The sequence below is a fragment of the Oratosquilla oratoria genome, chromosome 17, assembly GCF_046742065.1.
Source record: "Oratosquilla oratoria isolate Oo_2021 chromosome 17, ASM4674206v1, whole genome shotgun sequence".
In the NCBI taxonomy this organism is placed as follows: domain Eukaryota; kingdom Metazoa; phylum Arthropoda; class Malacostraca; order Stomatopoda; family Squillidae; genus Oratosquilla; species Oratosquilla oratoria.
The window spans coordinates 53,466,327-53,488,343 of NC_134793.1; the positions used below are offsets into that span (position 1 = coordinate 53,466,327).

The 22,017-nt window shown below is 39.8% G+C and overlaps 1 protein-coding gene across 1 annotated transcript in view; it reads right to left on the reverse strand.

Moving 5' to 3' along the window:
* The window catches only part of LOC143034652 (RAB11-binding protein RELCH homolog), an 87,732-nt gene extending 68,079 nt beyond the window's left edge, over nt 1-19,653 (reverse strand). Inside the window, exons 1-5 of the mRNA XM_076201009.1 lie at nt 19,155-19,653; nt 5,342-5,503; nt 2,857-3,032; nt 2,349-2,501; nt 1,753-1,841 (exon numbers count right to left, since the gene is read on the reverse strand). Of these exons, the coding sequence (XP_076057124.1) occupies nt 1,753-1,841; nt 2,349-2,501; nt 2,857-3,032; nt 5,342-5,503; nt 19,155-19,473 (899 nt within the window). The 5' untranslated portion in view covers nt 19,474-19,653. The remainder of the gene's footprint in view (nt 1-1,752; nt 1,842-2,348; nt 2,502-2,856; nt 3,033-5,341; nt 5,504-19,154) is intronic.
* Nucleotides 19,654-22,017: the final 2,364 nt, after the last annotated feature.

Sequence of the window (22,017 nt, forward strand, 5' to 3'; positions counted from 1 at the left end):
CACTTCACTATTTTGACTCCATTTCCAGACTTTGTCCAGGTCTTCTTGAAAAGATTTGCAATCTTCCTTTCTTTAATAGTTTTGCATCATCTGCAAAGAAGTTCATATAACATTCCATGCCTTCATCCATGCCATTTATATAAATAGCAAACATTATTGGAGCCAATACAGAGCCTTAAGGGACTCTGCTTATCATATCTTCCCAATTTGAGTTCTTGTCTCTTAGTACCACCCTCATTTTTCTTCTGTTCAAGAAATCTTTCATCCATTCCAATAATTTCCCTTGTATTCCACCTACTGTTTCAATTTTTCTTAGTGGCGTTTTGTGTAGTACTTTGTCAAAAGCCTTTTGTAAATCCAAGAAAGCACAATCTGCCCATCCGTTTCTTTCTTGTATTATTTCTTTTAATCTTGAGTAAAAGCATATCAAGTTTGTAATACATGATCTTCCACTTCTAAATCCAAATTGGTTAGGGTTTAGTATATTGTTCTCTTCCAAGTGTTTAATTCATTTATTCTTAATAACTTTTTCCCAGATTTTTGCAATTGTGATTGTGACGGATACCAGTCTATAGTTTGTTGGATTTTCTTTGTCTCCTCCTTTATATATTGGTACAATATTTGCATTTTTCCTATCTTGTGGTATTTTCCTTCTTTGAGTGAGAAGTTAATTCTTTCTCTTCTTTTTCTCTTTAGTATTTGTTTACATTGTTTTTCTTTGATACTGTAAACCACAATGCATTCCTTTTTATCCGCTGTATCTCTCACCCAGTTCTCCTTTTCTTTGATTACCTAAATCACTGTTTCCTTTGCATTCTCTTCTACCTGCTGTTGTACTATTTCTTTGAAAGAGACTTTTTTATTTTCATGTTCCTGTTTCCACTGATTTTTTATTTCAATGAGATCTGCCTCTGTTTGATTCTCCCATCTTTTCAGTCACTGCTTGTAATTGTTCTTTGACCTCTTTCTTTAGTTCTTCATTTTTGTTTCTATCCTCATTTTCCTCTTTCATTTTCTCTTTTAATCATACTTAGTTTACTTTTAGATAATTTAATTCTCTGATTATTTCGTCATTGGTTGTGCGTAAGTTTGACATCTCTATTTGCAAAGCTCTATGGTCTATTTTTAAATCAATTAATTCATCTACCAAGTCGTTGATGTCTCGATTCCTTAGTGCCCTGCTAATCCTAGTTTCTCTTTCTGTGTCCATAATTTTTTCTATTGCTCCCCTTTCCCTCTGAAATTCTGTAAAAACTTTACTTTCATACCTCTGAGTCATCTTCGGAGTGATGCTTAAACATGTTCTCTTAGGGATCACTCCCAGTGGCGACTCCACTCTACTCATATCTAATCCTCTCTTTGTTGGTTCGTTGATTCTTTTTTCTTCTTTACTTTCCTCCATTTTGTGCTAAAAACTATACTTTTTCAAGTACTGGTTTAGATACCTTACTGGTCACTCGAGAACACAATGCTACATCCCGAAAAACAACAAAACATTTTTCCTGATTCAAACAACAAAGCGTTAAGTCGGAGCTCAATCACTGGACCTCCTTGCTCTTCGATGATGTATGTATGTATGTTATTGACTGCATTAAACTTATGAAGTTAATATTTCATCCAGGGTTACATTTTCTACTTCAGAAATAAAAACAATAACCTAAATATCCTTCACTCCTACCATCAATTTTTATTTCAAGTCTATAATCAACCATGAAAGATTTAGAGCAGATGAAATAAAAAATATATACTTACTTTTCTTGTTCTGAGCATTTGTTTTTCAATTCTTCAGTTTCATTCTCCAATTCTGTAATTCTAGCCTGTAATACTGCATTCATGTTTTCCTGTGAGAAAAGAAGAGTGTTTCATAAAAATGCACTTACATGACCATCTGTTTTTCACATAGATCCACAAACTCCTGAAACAGTCCAGGAGCTGATATTGCACAAGCTGGAACCATTTATGAATTTAAAACAAGGTTTGATAATTCAAGAATAAGTGACTGGAATAATCTACAGACATACATATACCAACGACCTTTTCCCCCTTACAAGGGAGGTAGACAAAGTCAAAGGCTGGAATAATCTAAGAGATGATATAGCACAAGCTGGAATCATATATGAATTTGAAATAAATTATGATAAATGGAGAATAAGAGACCTTACCCAATAAGTGTAGTTTCCTTCCTATATACTACAATGAGGTAATTACATGTGTACTGTTGTGCACTCTTATTTAATTTTGTTTAATAAATGTCAATGGATTTTTTTTTTGTAGGCATATGCCTCTAGTTATGGATAGGTGTGTGACAACATCCCCTTGTTTTTCTACTTAAACATAAAATTTCTTACCATAGTGATCAAGGCATCATTTTCCATTGATTCAGTTTGGCAGCCCACACTTCCCATATCCACACACACTGAGAAACCACTGTCTCTGTACATTTTCACCAGGTCAGCAGGTCTTGGTACATTAAGGCCAACATCATCCCAGTGTTCAAAGTCCTGTGCAAGACATTTTCACAAACAATTTCTTTAAACAAATCTATATACCAACAGCTTCTTCACCCTGTAAATTCAACTTGTTGTGTGCTACTTTCTTAATACGTGGAGAACTAACAAACAGCAAATCCTTCCTCCCCCTCCTATGAGGCGGTGACACAGAAACAACTTCATACTAAAATAATACAAATAATTTTGCAAAGTTTCTTTCCAGATCAATCTATGTGAGAATCAAAGGACTGTTGCTGGCTACTACACAAGGATGATAAATTAGTCTGTGAAACTTACAGCAGGAGCATCTATTATCATATGCCCTACTTGATAATATCAAAATACCAATTGAGACCATTTAACTAACCTGATCATCATTCTCATCTGCAAATGTGATTGCTGTTAGCTTGTACGAATTTGTTACAAGATATTCATTAATCAAGAAATTGAGAGTCCGCTTTTCATGAGGGCGGAGAACTGTTGTTGTGTGGTCTGCTGTGCTGCCTTCTGTACCACCCTGGTCAGGGGCAGTGCCTTCCAATTCTGCAATATTCGCAATAAACATGAAATATCAAACCAATAATTTTTCATTATAATACTGTCTACGACTAATAGATAAGCTATTAACATGACATGAAAAAAAGAAAAAAATTATCTCCTATCAAATTACTTGTCAATGTCTCTATCTACCTATATACCACGAGTTTCTTTCCTCTTAAGTCAAGGTACTCACCCACTCCAACCCATTCCACTCTCATCCACCACTTTTGTTTCTCTCTTATCTTAGCTCCCCATGGATAAAGGGTCATCCCTGTCTCCTGCCCACAGCCTGGATCAGAAGCAATGCAGGAAGACACAGCACATCCAAGGCAGGGCCACATCACTTACACTTTTCAATGTACTGAACATAAAACAGTGATATTGTAAATCTGACATACACAAGAAATGTACATTTTATGATAGTATTTTGTTGCCTATTGTTGTCTGTTGAGTAAGGAAAGGCAAAGGCAGAAGATAGAGGTGAGTAAAGAATGGTTGTGTATGGATGATACTGTGATGCATGGAAAGGAGGGGGTGGGGGGTTAGGGAATGGTTATGTGTGAATGATATTTTCATGCAGCCCAATGGAATTTCTCCCTGTCTTCTCTTTTTCTGCATGAGGGGACAGAGGGGCAGGGGTAGATGATTAAGTGAAGTGGCTTTGCTGTGGATATGCTGTGTCTTGCTGCACTGCTTCTGACCCAGGGCAGTGGGCAGGATACAGGGATGACCCGTCATCCATAAGGAACTAAGATAAGAGGGAGGTGGTTGGGAGTGGAATGAGTTGGAATGGGTATATGCCTTTTGGCTTTGGCTACCTCCCTGGTAAGGGCAAAAAGCCCTTGTTAGACATAGAATTCTGTTGCCAAGATTTCACAATCCCTTCTACTCTTATGAACATGTTCATACTATTACCAAGAAATATCTTACAGTGGATATGATTTTCATGGGAGAGAAGCTGAAGTAGAGAGTTTTAACTATTTGGGTATGCATGCATCAGTGAATGGAGGAGTGGATGTGGAGGTGCATTAAAGGAGGCAAGTAAATGTTTGGGTAGAATGAAAAGTGTTTTGAGAAATAGGTATGTAGGGAAGCATGTAAAGAGATTGTTGTATAAAGAAGTGATTATACACATGGCACTGTTTAGTGAAGAGACTTTGGAATTTAAGGGAGGCAGAGAGGAAAAGTCTAAATGTTTTTGAGATGAAATGTCTGAGAAATATGTTTAGTGTTATAAGGATGGACAGAGTGAGGAATGTGGAACTGGACGTGAGAACAGGGGTGGAAAGATAGCTATTGGATAGGGTACATTAAAGTGAGCTGAGATGGTCTGGGAATATAAAAAGAATGAATAAGGAAAGACTTGGAAAACAAGAAAGGAATTCAGAAATTATTGAAGTGAACTCAAGAAGACAAAGAATGATGTGGATGGGTGGGGTGGTGGCCCTGAATGTACAACAAATATATATGGAGCAGGGATGTGCTTGTCTGCTCAGTAAGCTAAATCTTGAGTTCATAGGGAGGGGTGGGGGTTGCTATTTAATGAAAGAGTATGGGATGACCAGATCTCTTGGGGTTCCTGTGGAGGTACTGTGTCTTGATCCACTGCCTTTGATCCAAGCAGTATGGTGGGGGTCAGTGATAACCCTTCATCTGTGAGGTGCTGAGATGGAAAGGGGAGAAAATGGGTGTGAGCTTTGACCTGGGTACTCACTTATAAGGGAGAAAAGACCTATGATATTTCTGTATGTATTTACCTAGTTTTACCTAGTTGTATTTTACGGGATGAGAGCTATGCTCATAGTAACCCATTTTCATATCTCTCCACATCCAGTTTATTCTTAAAATCATGTATAGTTCTGGCATTCACTGTTTCTCTATTTAGTTTGTTTCAGACATCAATCACTCTATATAGCTGTCTTTCTTTAGTTTCTTTTTGTGTCCTCTTGTTTCTCTTTTGTCCCACTTTAATAAGTCATCTCTATTGAGAATTTCCAACCCTTTCATAATTCTATAAATGGTCAAAAAATCACTTCTTTCTCTTCTCTGTTCCAGTGTTGACAGATGTAATTTCTCTAATCTTTGTTCGTATGTCAAATTTGACAGTGTAGGTGCCATTTTTGTTGCTGCTCTTTGGATTCTTTCTAATTTTCTTATGTTCTTCTTTGTGCATGTTTGTATGTATCCTAGGGCTGAGTTCAAGGCCAGAATCTATTGCTACTATAAACATCCTGTATCATGACTAACTCACATAAGAAAAAAAAAAAAAAAAAAAAAAAAAAATACCTTAAGAATTACAGTACTATATATACCTGTAGCTTGTGTCAAGTTGGCTCTAAGAGACTGAATAGTTTCTCGAGCCTTCCGCAACTCAAATTCCAGAACAGCAATTCGCTCATCTGTAGCCCGTTCTCCATCTTCACTGTACCGGCCCCAGTCCAATGAATCTAATGTTGTCTGACTCGATGAACGTACTGTAAATAAAATGGTACCACAATTAATCACACAACACAATGTAAGTAGGCTGAGACTGATAGAATCAATCAATCAATCAAAACCATTGCCCTTGGGCCCTCTTGCAAAAGAACTATGGCTTTTAGGTAAGTGGCAACAGCTTCTGGGTGGGTCCATAAGTCACTCAAAGAAGATATATTGTATTGCTGTCTAGGGCTTGATAATGTAGGACATTGTAGTATGAGGTGCTTTATATCCTCTGTGTGGTGGTTGCAACTGGGGCAATTTGAATCTATGGCCAGGCTTATTCTGTGCCTCTGTATTCTATTGCTGCAGTGTTCAGGTTTCAGGCAGCTACACTGAGTGTCAAGACAGCAAAGAGAGGATGGCAGGTACCATCATTAGCAATGTTACCAAGTAAAAATAAAATCTGAATGCAAAATATTTCTGTTTTTTTTTCAATACAGAAAAAAAATGTGTAATACCCTTGTGTCAAAACACCTCTCTATAAACTAAAATGCCTCTTCCTCTTTATAAGGGAGGTAGTCAGCCAAGGCATGCACCCAGCCATCACCTATCCACTGGTAAAAGTTCAGAAAACACCCCACACCTCAGGTTTCATTTTTTCTTCTTTTTTCTTCACCACATATAACATATTTACTCATTTATGAGATCTTTTCATAAATGTATATCTATATACAAGAAGCTTCTTCCCCTTATATGGGAGGTAGCCACCCAAGGCATGCACCAGCCCACATCTATCCCACTCTCATCCATCACCTATTTGTTTCCCTTTCATCTTAGCTCCTCATGGATAAAGAAACATCTCTTTCTCCTGGCCAATGCCTGAATCAGAAGCATTGCAACAAGACACAGCACATTCACAGTAGTGCAAGTTATTCTTTATACCATCAACCACCATAAAAAAAAATAATAATAATAATAATAAAAAGAAAATCTTAGCTCTACCCTAAACTTCAATTTTTTTTCAATATTACTTTGTCATTTTAAAGATACATATACCAAAGGCTTTTTCCCCCTTACATGGGAAGTAGACATTAAAAACAAAGGCACAGAAACCACTCCCACCCATTCCATCCGCTACATTACCCACTCCCCTCTATTATCTTGGCACCTCCTGGATGATAGGTCATCCCTGCATCTTGTCTACTGTCCTGGGTCAGAAGCAGTGTTGCAAGACAGCACATACACAGCAAGGCCACTTCATTAAATCGGAAACCACACCCTCTCCATCTTCTCTTGCAGAAAAGGAGAAGATGAAGAGAAATCCTTTTGGGCTGTGTCAATTTATTTCTCATACATACTCCCTCATCCCCCATCCACTCCCCCTCATGCATCACAGCATCATCCATACACAACCATTCTCCATTCATCCCTATCTTCTGTCCTCTCCCGTCCTTCCTCAACAGACACTCCCCTCTTTTTCAATGCCCCTTTTACCCCATCCATCTATCTCATCCTAGGTCACCCCCTCATGTTCACTCCTTCCACCTCTGCCTTCCATACCACTTTTATTAGTCTTTCTTCACTCATTCTTTCCATGTGTCCAAACAATTCCAATACTCTTTCATCAACCCTATCTCCCAACTCCCTTTCCACCCCTGTTCTCCTCCTCACTTCCTCATTTTTCACTCTATCTAGTCTAGTAACCCCTATCATACTTCTCAGGCATTTCATCTCAAACTCCTTCTCTCTTCCTCTCTTATGTCCCATGTTTCTGCCCCATACAGTGCTGTTGGCACAATCACTCCTTCATACAATCTCCTTTTAGCATCCATTCCCAACTGTCTATTTCTCATTACACTTTTTAATCCCCCAAGTCATTTACTCACTTCTCTCAATCTACATTCTACCTCCACCCACTTTCTGCCACATTCACACCCAAGTATCTAAAACTATCCACTTCTTCCAGTCGCTCTCCCTTAATGCTCACTTCCAGACTACTGCCACTTTCACCCCTTGTACATCTCATCACCTTACTTTTACCCACATTTATCTTCAGCTTTCTTCTATCACACACTCTCCCAAATTCTGTCACCAACTTCCTCAATCCCTTCTCCGATCCTGCCACAAGCGCAGTGTCGTCCGCAAACAACAGCTGGCTCACCTCCCACTTTTCTCCATTTTCTTTAACCATCTCCAATCCTTGACCCACTACCCTTGCATTTACCTCTCGCACTACCCCATCCATGTATAAGTTGAACAGCCAGGGCGACATAACGCATCCTTGACGAAGTCCCACCTTTACCTCGAACCACTCACTCTCTCCATTTCTAATCCTGACACAAGCTCTACTACTCTCATAAAAACTCTTGACAGCTCCTAGAAGCTTTCCTCCTATCCCATATATTCGCAAAACCTCCCACAGTGCCTTTCTGTCTACCCTGTCGTAAGCCTTTTCCAGGTCCATAAAGGCCCAAAAAACATCCTTCCCCTTTCCTATAGCTTTCTCACATATCTGTCTTACCACAAAAATCTGATCTACACAACCTCTACCCGTCCTAAATCCACACTGCTCCTCACCAATTACTCCCTCTGTTCCTCTCCTAATCCTCTCAATCAAGATCCTCCCATAAGAATCCCAACTACACTTAACAAGCTAATCCCTCTGAAACTACTACATTCACACTTGTCCCTTTTTCCCTTGTAAAGTGGAACTAAACAGGCACTCCTCCAGTCCTCTGGCACTCTACCCTCTCTCCAGCAAACATTAAATAACCTCACTAGCCAGTCCACCATCATTGTACCTCCTTTTTTTTAGCCATTCTGCATGGCATCCATCTAGACCAGGTGCCTTACTTTCATCATCTTAACAACTGCCTTCACTTCATCCTTCTTTATTTCTCCTCCATTTTCCTCGCTCATCACGGTCATTTTCTTAACATTTCCCACTGCAGCTATCTTTCCCTCCCTATCCTCCTTCACATTTAGCAACTCCCTAAAATATTCTGCCCATCTTCCCCTTACTGCCTTCTCTTCCATTATCATCTCTCCATCTGCACCTTTTACCTTTTCTTCTCTATTTGATTCGCCTCCTCTTCCTCTCTTAATTTCTTTCCAAAACATCTTTTTATTACTTTCAAAATTTTCTGTCATACTCTTACCCCATTTCACATCTGCTCTCCTCTTTGCCTCCTTTACCTTTTGCTTTACTTCTCTTTTCTTTTCTTTGTACCCCTCATATGACTCCCTCGTCCTATTTTGTAACCAATCTGTGAAAGCTTGCTTCTTCTCTTCTACAACCTTCTTTGTTTCCTCATCCCACCATTCACTACCCTTCCTTCTATTTCCTCCTGTCCTTCTTGTTCCATACACCATCTTTGCACACTTTGTGACTCCCTCCTTGAACCATCCCCATTCCCCCTCCACACCTAGCTCTACTCTATCCTTCACTCCCTCCCACTCCTCCTTCAGCTTCTTGTACTCCTTCTCCTTTTCATTTAGAGTTCACTCTAAGCACCTCCCTACCTTTTGTCCCTTTCCTCTTCCTCCATCTATCCTCCACTCTCAACTTACCTTCCACCAAAAAATTATCTGATATTCCCCCACCCTCTCCCCTTAGCACATGTACGTCTTTAACTCTTCCTATCATAATCCTATTTACCACTACATAGTCCATTAATGCTCTATCTACCACCCTTCCCTCCACCACCCTCTCCCATGTGTACTTATGCTTGACTTTCTTCCGAAACACTGTATTTGCTATCATCAACTCTATTTCTAGACACATTTCCACCATCAACTCTCCACTACGATTCTTTCCTGGAACTCCACATTTCCCAACCACTCTATCAATTGGATCATTTCCTACCCTAGCATTAAGGTCTCCCAGTACTAATACATTGATATTTCTCCCTAAATCCTCTATGCATTCATTTAGATCTATCCAAAAAACCTCCCTTTCTTCTACGCTCTTCTCACTGCCAGGCCCATATGCACTTACAAAAACCCACATCTCCTTTCCCAGTTTCACCTTCATCCACATTATCCTTGAGGAAACCTCCTTCCACTCCACTACACATTTACCTATTTCTTCACTTACTAGTATAGCCACCCCTTCCCTCCCTCGCCCTCTCTTCACTCCTGATAACCTCCCACTTACCACTTACACTCCTAAACTTACACTCACCCTTCCCTTTCAGCTTAGTTTCACTCAAAGCCAACACATCCATCTTTCTTCTCACAAACATACTACCTATCTCTTCCCTTTTACTCTCATTTGTACCACATCCACGCACATTAAAAGACCCAAGCCTTAGGGTGCTGGTCCGAAAACTCCCAGACCCAGTTATGCCTTTGCTTTTTCTCTTAGGAATGTCTCCTGTGGGGGCTACAAGGAGAAGGATGTCTAGTCCCAATCCCCATCCCTTTCTTATCGCCTCTTACGATCCAAGTGGAATTATTTGGTGGCAGTATTCTTTTCCCCCACCACAGGGAAGGTAGGCAAAAAAGGAAATGAATATTCAGAGAAATTGTACAGGACAGTAACAAGGGGTTGGGGGACAGCATAACGGAGGGACAGTCATAGTATACAAGTGTCATCATTTCTCTATGAACAGAGTTTTCTTCTATCATAGCCAAAATGATGTGTGGCTCTGGTCCATAGGGGCACCCCATATAGACCCTAAAGTATCAACTGCATGCCACTTTGCCACAATAACATGCAGCCAATACCCCAGACGAAGGCCAATACCCCAGATGAAGACCAATACCCCAGACGAACAACTTAATGTCCATAACGAACTACCCATACCTATCTCCACCCACCTGTACTTACTCTCTCTATATTTTCCAGATCACACTGCACCATCACACCAAATCCATTGGCCTATTCACCCACCTCTACAAGATCACTTCACCATTGCATCAAATCTATTGGTCTGTAAGTAGATACCTGAATTTTCAGGCTAAAGCTTAGCTCCATCAGTAGCGTGAGTTCCCAAAGTGAAGGCATTTATGTGATTTTTTTCATATTTATTAAAGCCTTATTTTTTCAAGTGTTTTTTTTTTCATTTTAAAGGACAAAGTGTGCATGAAAAATCCCCAACCAAAAATCTCACACTCCTACAGCACATGTTCCAAGATGGCAACCACCAATGAAAATAACAGATTTCACAGTCAACCACTCAGAAAACCAATGCTCTGCTACAAATTTACTCACACTCATTAAACACAATCACACTCTTCCTAAATTTGACGGACATAACGTAGCCATTCACACTCTGTTAGATGATGTCAATTCAGAAATACAGTGTACACAAGTCAAGGACGACAAAACAAAGATAGCGGTTCTCAAATCATGCATTGATTTCAATAACACCTTAGCCAGAGACACTGTACAATCAGATGTCTTCATTCAAACACAAACATATGACCAGTTCGTAGAACAGTTCACGAAATCATTCACAGAATTTGAGCACTTAGGCTCTCTCCCTTATACACACTCGATAAGACATTTAACATAGGCCCTTACACCACCAAGGAATGAGCAGTCAAGATTGCAAGTGATTTCAAACAGGAGCTCAAAGCTGCACTCACATCCTCTCCCTGGGTTGAAAATTACAAAGTGACCTTAGACAACGTACTCTCACACTTCGGTTACCTCAGACTGATATCACAACTTCACCCAGAAACACTGTAGAAAACAGCCACCATACCCTTTCCTCCAGACACAACACTCATAGACTTTTCTAGAAAGTTTTCAGACACAATAATGGGAAAAACACAGATCCAACAGCAAAACATCCCCATCACACAGACATCCACAGTAGCACAAATCTCACAAGTAAACTACACCAGAGGTAGACAAATGTCATGCACACGATTACAACAACAATCCCTCTAAAGAACCCCCTCTTCTTTTGCACAATCTGCAACAAACCAGGACATAGCACAAGCAGGTGTTATTACAGAAAACAGACAAACTTCTGCCAATACCACGGCCCATCTTTCCATGACACAAACCAATGTCATGTTCTAAAATCACAAAACCAGATTTCATACACATCTCCCCAACACTTGACTTGCGGCAACACAAACAAAATACGATATGACTATCGTCTCACAGTGACACACACACACGACCTCACAAGACCCAGTCACCCCCAGTCCTACAAAGGACTCGGTGCAGTACTGATGCAACAGCACGATTCAAAATTTAGACCGATAGCATACGCTAGCCGTGCGCTGAACAAGCACAAACAAAACTACTCTGTGACTGAAATCGAAGCTCTTGCTGTCATATATGCCCTCAAACACTTTAAAGATATCATACTTGGCTATGAAATACATGTATACACCGACTATCAACCCATTCTCCACCTTTTCAAAGGCAAGAACCTCACTGGAAAACTCGCCAGACAGTCCCTTACCATACAGAAATTCATGACTACATTCCACTACATGCAGGGTAATGCAAACATGGTAGCCGATGCCCTTAGTAGACATGTAGCAACTATACAGCAAGTAGCACAACTGCTTGATGTTACATGAGAGCGCATCATCGCCGCTCAAGCAACAGACCCCCTATGGAGAAGAATTATTCATTATTTCACCTCAGGTGACACTACCAATACAGACAACTTTCCTCCCAACATAGACAATTACTCAATCATAGACCAGGTTCTCTACCACACCACACCGCTCACAAACAAAAATGAACCAAACCGCAAAGTTACACAACTGGTCGTTCCTATGGAACTTGTTCCGGAAATACTGCAATTTCTTCACGATTCTCCAATAGCAGGACATTGCGGTAAAGAGAAATGTTTAATCACAAGCCAGATTGAAATACTTTTGGCCCACCATGCGCAAAGATATACACGCATACATAGATGCATGTCACTTGTGCATATCTCATAAAGGTCACATTAGCAGTCATGTATCTATACACAACTATCCAAAACCTTCTAGACCCTTTGAAACCATTGCCATTGATTTACTCAAACTACCACTCACCTCAAATGGGAACCAATACCTCTTCGTCTGCATCGACCATTTCTCACGTTTTTTGTATTCTCTCTCGCTTAGCAGACAAGACAGCCAAAAGTGTCACTCAAACCATCATCAACGTCATCTGCCCCTACACCACACCAAAAACATTCATACCAAACAATGGTACTGAATTCAACAATGACATTCTCACCAGCATCTGCAAACATTTTTACATTACCAAATGTAACACCACACCATACCATCCTAGTTCAAATGGACTCATTGAACACCAAAATTGGAAGATTCTAAACACATTAAGGCACATTGCCACACACATACGCTCATCTTGGGATGAACACATACCTATGATACAAGCCTGCATAAACAGCGCAATCAATAGATCTATTTCAGAGTCACCCCACTTTGTATTATTCGGGTCAGATAAGAAAATACAGTACGACCTCCTTATTTCAGAACCCCCCCTGTGTATGATTTTAACGACTACGTCAAAGTCGCACTGACAAATTTCAACACTCTTTTCAAGAGAGTCAATGAGTCACTGACTCTCAAAATCTGATATGCTTAGACTAGCAAATGCTCACTCTAGGGATTGCACTATTTCTGCAGGTGACATTGTGTACAACACCAACCACCAACCCACATCAAAACTTTCTCCCAAATTCCTTGGTCCATTTCACGTCATCGAAACCCTACCTCATAATAAGATAAAAGCTATCCATCTATGAGAACTCACAGAGGCTATTTTACACTTGGACAACATCAAACAAGTTCCCAGAGGATTTGACCTGGAGAATATACCTTCTCCCCCTCTTGCACAACCACCAGACATGACCGAAACACTAGACACAAACACCTCTACCACTCCACCGATCCCTATACCCCATTATAGCCTAAGAAATAGAATTGTGTAAAGTCTCGCTTTGCCCAAAAATTCAGGTATCTACTTCTAACCAATAAATCTTTTTCATTCTCAGCCATATCATGCCATGGAAATTATCTCTTTTCTGTCTATGCTTTACACCATTGCCACCCAGGAAAGGTCAACACCTTTCCCCTAGGCACACACTCCTTCTATCTCCTCTTACAGTTCGGACATCCAGTTCTATGTGAAAACCGAAGAGAGAGCATGTCACGAGGCTGGACACATGTAGCGACACCGAACCATGTTGGACAACTTCTAGAACTCTTCTTGAATAACGCACCTACCTACCTTTCATCTACTGGCTCTCACCCACAAGACGAGGACACACATACCCATGCATATGCTTTGCACCAATATCGGAGTAAGATGGTATTCCAGACCTGACGTACACCAAGGGTCAAGCATTACGGTCAATTCTATTGTTCCAAAACTCCACACTATCGGGGTCATGACCTCAAACATGCACAGCTGTCACCAAACCTTGATCCCTGCCAATGAAGATATTGCCATCCTAACAATAGATTTCCACATGGTTATTTTTTACACCAGTCCAGTCAGATACATATACATAAATGATACACAGTGATGTATCATCATTCTCTGTTATCTCTGTATGTAAAATAAAACCATTTTGATATCTACTCTCACTGGAAACAGCGACTATGTAAATATTTTCCCTTGTTGGCAACCTTGCCGGACTGTTTGGAGAGCGGGAGACATTCACAATAAAACCAAGAAACCGCTCGGCTAGTTTTCCATGCCTCCAGAAAAGCCACTCAAAGCTACCATATGTTGTGAAACAAACCATAAAACAAACTCCTAGATCCTCTTATGCCTTTACTTTTTTTAGGAATGTCCCATTTGGGGTTACAGATAGCAGGATTCCTAGTCCTATCCCCGTCCCATTTTTTTGTTGCCTCTTACAACTCAGAGACATGGTACAGGACAGTAACTAGGGGTTGGGGGACAGCATAACTGAGGGACAGTCGTAGTATAATAAAAGTGTCATAATTTCTCTATGAACAGACTTCCACTATCACAGACAAAATGATGTGTGGCTCTTGCCCATAGGGGCACCCCATATGAGGCGTCCGGTGGTAAAGGGTCGACATCGCCAAATCAACAATTTGGAGTTAGCCCGAGAAAATTATTGAGAAATCCATTTTCTATGACACAAGAAAACTTTTTTGACTTTGGTGCACAACAGGCACATGTAACTAAAGCCAGGGTGCAAGGGTCTGGCTTCAAAGATGCCAAGATATATGTTGTCAACTCTGACAACAAGACAGGCTTCAAAATCAAGAATGGTTATGGGACTTGTGAGCCCACCTTTGTGAAGTTGCATAAGTGGAAGCAGAGTATGATGCTCAAAAGTTTTTCCTACCTAGTGTACCTCTTCAGCAACTGTATAAGAAGCCAATCAAGCTGACTAAAGAGAAGTTTAAAGATGTGATGGATCTAAGTCACTATGTTCACCCATCATTTAAGGATTTCTATGATGACCTTTGTCGGGGACAAGAGTCCTTGTTGGGAGATGGAGCAAGAGGACAACCCAGATGACAACATCATCAATTATGATTAACCTCCCCCCCCCAATGTGTTTATAGTAATTATCTGACAATAATCTATGAACCATTTGCATTGGGAACCGAGGGAAAAATACTGTAAATGTGTGGTATGTTAAAATTGCCAATCTATAAAAACTCATAAAAAAAATTGTTTTTAGGTTTACAATGAAATGGTTCATGGTGTATCTATGGTGAACAAAGAAGTTTTTAAAAATGTAAAAAAAAAAAAAAAAAAAAAAAAATTGGGTTCTCCTATTTTCATAACTGTTTTGCATACTGGGGTTGCAAATTTTGCTGTGTTATGATTTTCTTTTCCAACACAACATTATTGTTTTTTCGTTTTTTCGTATATGGCTAGGCAAGACGAGTAAAATACGTACAAACATGGATGTAATAAGTCAAGAGAAATGTCCAGTATTGATAGTTCAACTTTGAACGCGTTTAACTCAAAATCAGGTATTGGCGATGTCGCCCCTTTACCTCCGGACGCCTCATATAGACCCTAAAGTATTAGCTGCATGCTACTATGCCACAATAACATGCAGCCCATACCCCAAATGGGGTAAAATCTTAAAAGTTATTAAGTTTAATAAGTAAATTGTGACCATTATTTTTTGTATAAAAATAGCAGTTGCCAACAAGTCTATCAAAATAAACACCATGTGAGGACAGGGCCTTCATTAGTACATTTTGCTTGTTACAATTTTTTTGAGTAGATGTATTTGAAAAAAGCTGTATATTGAAATAAGAGTCAACACCTTATTCTAGGCTTTATTCAACTAACAAAACAACAATACAGTTTGAAAACAATACAGAAGCAATACAACCACTCCTCGTTTAACGATGACAATTGGGACCAGCGCGCCGTCGTTAACCGAATTGGTCGTTAAGCGAAAGTGTATACATATACGTACATGTACTGTATGTACAATGTCCAGCAATACATGTATCTTTATTTTCGTGTATTTCCCTCTTTTATACAATACATTAAAGCTTTATTTACTGTTTATTTACGGTGGTTATGTTCCCGAAATTACCGTATATGACCAAATCCGCGTATGCTGACATTCCATATTGAATACCGGGGTATTTTTTTAGTTTCGACCATGGGCGCAATATAGCAATAGAAAATTAATCATTAATTTTGTAAATTAAAATGTATCAACGTAATATGCAATTTTGTGGATGGAAATGAAAGTAAAAAATACCATGCTACAAGAAAATATGCTAATGAATGAAGTCGGTAGCATAGAATCGGGACGCCATCTTGTCGTCTGCCAACGTCTCTCACGACGACGACAACGAGGACGACCCGGATGACATTTAATTTGCAGGTAATGATTTATCAAACACAGGTTAGGTTAGTTTAGTTTAGGTTAGGCGAATTCATCATCCTTTCATTTCCTCGACATCGGCATCTATCATAACAAACATGGTGTACCATTCGTCCGACATGACTTCGTTACTTACGAAATTTGTTTAGCACCTTTTTTTTTATTTCCGCTCACAAAATTGCATATTGTTGATACATTATAATTTACAAAATTAATAATTAATTTTCTATTGCTATATTGCGCCCTTGGTCGAAACTAAAAATTTACCAATACCGGTATATATTGTACCCCAGGTAGTTTTTCCAGCTTGCAGGATGGTAATGTAGACCTAAGCTTCAGAACACTTTACCTCACAGCTAATATCCACCGTACAAGTTCATTTATAACATCATACAAATTTGCCTCAGCCAACTTAATTATCGTACACGACGTCGTAACTTCGGGAGATTTACGTTAAGGCAGCTCCGTATCCATCACCACCTGTCGTCCCCATCCATAAAGTTGTCTAATCGTTTTTTTTAAACAACTGATAGTTTCAGCGCTTACTACATGATTACTAACTTTATTCCATTCATTGACCACCCTATTAGTAAACCAATTCTTGCCTATTTCCTTCTTAAATCTAAATTTGTCCAGTTTATACCCAGTTAAGAATGAAGGAGACTGCAAGAGACCGTAAGGCCTACACTAGGCAGACTTACAGTATTTGGTTTAGCTTTAGATGCCATCTTAGTGTCAAAAAAGTTATTCCAATTCCAGGGCCAACATACATGAACTAACAGTTCAGAAAAGACCAATGTCGAGATCTATATCACTGAGCTAAGGTACACAAGCACATGGAGAAAAAAAAAAAAATAAAAAAAAAAAAAAAAAAAAATGTTGCTATCAATATAATTCGGCCAAAATAAAATCTACCCCAGTCATTACCTTGCTATACGTGCACGTGTGCACCACACCACGCAATGCTACACTGCTACACACAATGAATCACTTGCGGGCCAGCACAAAATAAACAACTTAAACACAGGTACACCCGACATACAAATCGGCTAAAACTTCACATCAACCAAAAATTATTCGACCACAACAAAATAGTTTTTTTTTTTAATAGGATAATTTATTACAATTGGGAATTAATGAAAAAAAAATCAAGATCATTGTCAGGAAAAGAAAAAAATCAGAAATCTGATTTAAATCGGAAGAATATCATGCCTGATACATAGGTATATTACAGTCATTTATTCCAGGTTTTTCTATTTTTCTATCAATAGTACTGAGCAAGTAAGAATTATATCAAATGTTTATATTTCTATGACACACAGTTTAGATAATGTCCTCAGGCAAAAGTTTGGAAAACACTATCTTGGAATATTTAATCTCATCAAATGAGTTACAAAGTACTCCTTATACCATAAAATACTTCTTAAAATCTCAGCTCTTAAGAGCCAAAACTGTCCCAAAATAAAAACCACAATGATGTCAGCAAATTACTCCTCGTACTATTTGCTTATTCTTTCTAACTGCTATGATGTACTTACCTTTACACTCCAATATTACTTCACTGCTTCTTACTTCCTCTTGGCTGGTGCATCAGCAGTATATAGCTTCTTTGGATCATTCATTCCATGGGTGTAGGGTCAACTCGGCCCATTGCCAACTTGGTCCATCTACTCAACCAAGTCGGCCCACCATGTTTAGGTTAGGTTAGGTAGGTTAGGTTAGATAGGTTAGAGCATACAAATTTATCATAATTTAATTTCCCCAACCTCTGCATTTATCAAAACAAAGCGTCTTAAGTAGCCAATGGATCATCTTGGCAATGGCTCGTGTTGGCAATGGGCCAAGCTGGCGGGCAAGTATTGCATAGCAGGCCTGGGTCTTGAAGACCCACCACGGTCCAGGTGAAAACCAGGTGAGGACTGATAATTGCTTTCTTCATTACATTAGCTTACTCTACTGCATTACCTTTCTTCTGAGCTCTGATATGTCAGATATGATTGAAAAGAATGCCAGAAAAATTTTAGTTGTGCACACCTATGCAATATCATATGACAATAGAAAATTAATCATTAATTTTGTAAATTATAATAGATCAACATAATATTCAATTTTCTTGGCAGAAATCAATAACAGAGAAGTTGCTAAAACATTTTTCTAATGAACGAAGTCACAGCGGTTGAATGATATGCCATGTTTGTTTTGATAGGTGCCGAGGTCAAAGAAATAAAAGGATGATAAATTAGTCTATTCTAACCTAACCTAATCTACGTAACCTAACCAATGTTTAGTAATTCGGTACCTCAAATTCTAAAGATCATCCGGGTCGTTGCTGTTGTCATGGATGCTGGCGGCCTGATTATTATTGTACCTCGGGCAATTAACAGACGACGGCAGAACCCCGTGTTCTCTCATAAAGTCCAAAGAAGCCCTATTGTCTTTGTAACAGTGCTTATTAACACCACCTGGAGTTGAAGAACACCCAGTCTACAATGTGAAAGCAGGCGTCTGATAGTGACTGGACTGGCATGGTGTCTGTACCGTATCCTAGCGACTTCGTTCATTGGTAAATTTGTTTGTAGCAAGGTTTTTTGTTTTTTATTTCCGCCAAGAAAATCACACATTTATGACATTACGTTCATGTATTTGAATTTACAAAATTAATATTTAATTTTTTAATGCTATATTGCATAGGTGTGCACAACTAAAATAATACCAGAATGCCTAAGCAAAATTCACATTTGACAATTTAACTACCGTACATGTCAAACTAATTTTTCTGACATTTCCTGAGATAAAGTTGCCCTGTACTGTAGTGTAGGAAGTGTAGCATTAAACAATGACTAAAACAAATAATACAGTAAGTAGTACTTACTTAGGTTACCAGAAAGCTGTGCAAGTGACGAATCGGGTGGTTTAGCAGCATATTTCTCAAAATGAGCTGGGTTTGAGAAATAATCTCTTAGCCTTGGAAGTTCACGACCAGACTCTACTAATTCACTGTGTAGCTCAAGTGCTGTCAACAACAAATTTTCTTGCAGTAGCTTATGGGCTACATCATCCCAGTTTAATTTGGGTGATGTATCACGTCTAACGTTTTGTTGAGTTTTTGGTTTTTCAATGTTACCAGATGCAAATGGATTTGTTCTGTCGGGATCATCTGCCATGATTACACTTACGAGCCTATTTGTCATCTGTAATTTTGTATTACTGACCACTATTATAAGTTCACCTGAGGTAGTAGGATTTTTCTATAATTCACCATCTTCCTACCCATTTCACCTTGATTAAAAATTCAACCGACTGTAGGTCAAATAAGACAAATATTATACATAAAATCAATTTAGGACTGTGACTTTCTGACCTCTAGTGTTTATTTCATCACGGATCCTACGCATATTCTTACAAACGATGACTATTTCATCATTGAAACTTAACGTTTTATAGTGAACAAGTAAATCGATAAGATACGAATTAGAAAAATAAAAATAAAACTATTACTAAACTGAATGTGATTAAGAAAGACAAAATAGTTTGAATATTACTAAATGTGAAAGAAAATAAATGTATACATTTCAGTGGCACTAAAATGCTAGTGTCGTGGTTTGGTTCGGTATGGACAAGCCAGGGAAATGAGACTCACAATGACACTAAAACTAAGGTTTAATGGTTAATAGGCTCGGAAGTCACGGACGAGGTCTCGTTGGGAGAAGGTTCGGAGTGAAGGCCTCATCAAGAGTCGTGGCCACTTGCTAGGGAGAACTGGCCCCAAGGCTGGAGAGAACTGCTGCTTGGAGAGAACTCGGGATCGGTTTTTGTGGGAGGGGAAAGATGTCTATAAGAAAATGAAAAATAGTAGTGTATAAAAGAGGGCTGTTGCCAAAATGCTTGTTGAGAAAGCTGGAGTGGAGAGTGACTTGCGACTTGCCAGGTAAGACCACCCGCTCACGCGGGATCGGGTTTTGTGGGAGGGGAAGAATGTCTGTAAGAAAATGAAAAGATAGTAGTGTTTAAAAGAGGGTTATTGTCAGCACGCTTTTTCGTGAGCGATTAGGGGCGGTTGGTGGTCGTGGCTCAGGAGAAATGGGCAGGGAACTTGGACGGCGGCGCCGACGCCTGGGATTAGAATCACCAAAAGTTGAGAAAATGGTAGGAGGCGTAGAAGTAGAAAAACGGAAAAATCTTTACTAGGAGGTAAACTGAAATGAGAAGATGTAATATAAGAGAAAGTTAGAAAGGAAGCGAATTTTAGTCGAAGAAAAAGTACGTGTAGAGGTTTGTGCGTGGGGCGTGGCTATTTATCTCACGGGAAGTGAGTAGAGTTCACTTCCCGCGTGTAGAGAGCACGTTCCTGATTAGCCCCAGGTTGGGCATGAGCGTTCCTGTTTAGCCCCAGGTTGGGCTTGAGCGATGAGCGAGCAATGTCCGAAGTGTAGTCAGGAGAGTGGATCCAATGGCGGTGCGAGGGGGGCAGGCGGACGGGTGTTTTTTTATCTTTCTCCTTCCAAGCACAACCCTGAAAGCAGAGAATTACGTGATTTGGGAATTGTGTGTAAATGTCAGAAGTGTAAACCCGTTCGCCAGCGTTAGCGAAGATGCCAGGGCGTGGGTGCGGGCCGGTCGGCAAGAGAGGCTCCCCAATTCCTCTCCTGCGACCAGCCGGCGAAGAGTTAAGGGCTCTGAATCAGAGTTGAATTGTGGGCCTCTACTAAGCCAGCGAGCAAGTGTGCATGTATCTCTTTTCTTCCAAGTACAACTCTGAAAACAGAGAATTACATGACCTGGGAAATGTGTGTATTTGTCTTTGGTGTAAACCCGCCTGCCGACGTCAACGAAGAGGTCGGCCTGTGCCAGACCGGCAACAGCTAAGGAGAAAACTCTTATCGCCGCCACCGGCCGGCGAAGATTCCTGAGCACTTGTTGAGTGTGCTGGAGCGGAGAGCGGACTAGCAGACTAGCTAGGTAAGACCACCCTCTCGCGCGGGATCGGTTTTTGTGGGAGGGGAAGAATGTCTGTAAGAAAATGAAAATATAGTAGTGTATAAAAGAGGGCTATTGCCAAAATGCGTTTTTTCGTGAGCGGTTAGGGGCGGTTGGTGGTCGTGGCTCGGGAGAAATGAGCAGGGAACTTGGACGGCGGCGCCGACGCCTGGTATTAAAAACACCAAAAGTTGAGAAAATGGTAGGAGGCGTAGTAGTAGTAGTAGTAGAGAAAGGTTGAAAAGCGGAAAAGTCTTTAATGGGAGGTAAACTGAAATGAGAAGATGTAGCATAAGAAAAGTTATAAAGGAAGCGAATTTTAGTCGAAGAAAAAGTACATGTAGAAGTTTGTGCGTGGGACGTGGGTATGTTCGTGAGAGGTGTGTGTATATATTGTTACGAACACGTAAACTGTTTATCGTAAACTACATCGTTCGGGTAGTTTACAATCAGCAGAGGTAGGTAGGCAGGCAGGTAAGGAGGAGGAGGACGTGCAGAAGAGGCGATGCTCTAGCCAAAATGCAGTGGGATAGTCAGAGTGTGCTTACAACTTAGCCCAATTGTGTCATTAGACTGTTAAAGACATCGCCTCGAATCGGTTAACTTCCTGCATCCTTTGCCCACCGTTTAAAATCCTTAGTTACGCTATCTGCCTACGAACTGGAACAGTCGAAATGTGCTTTTCCATTTAAGTGAATGTGTACATTTTCATTGTATAGATCAATAGTCAATTTGTGTTTGCCTTGTATTAATATATG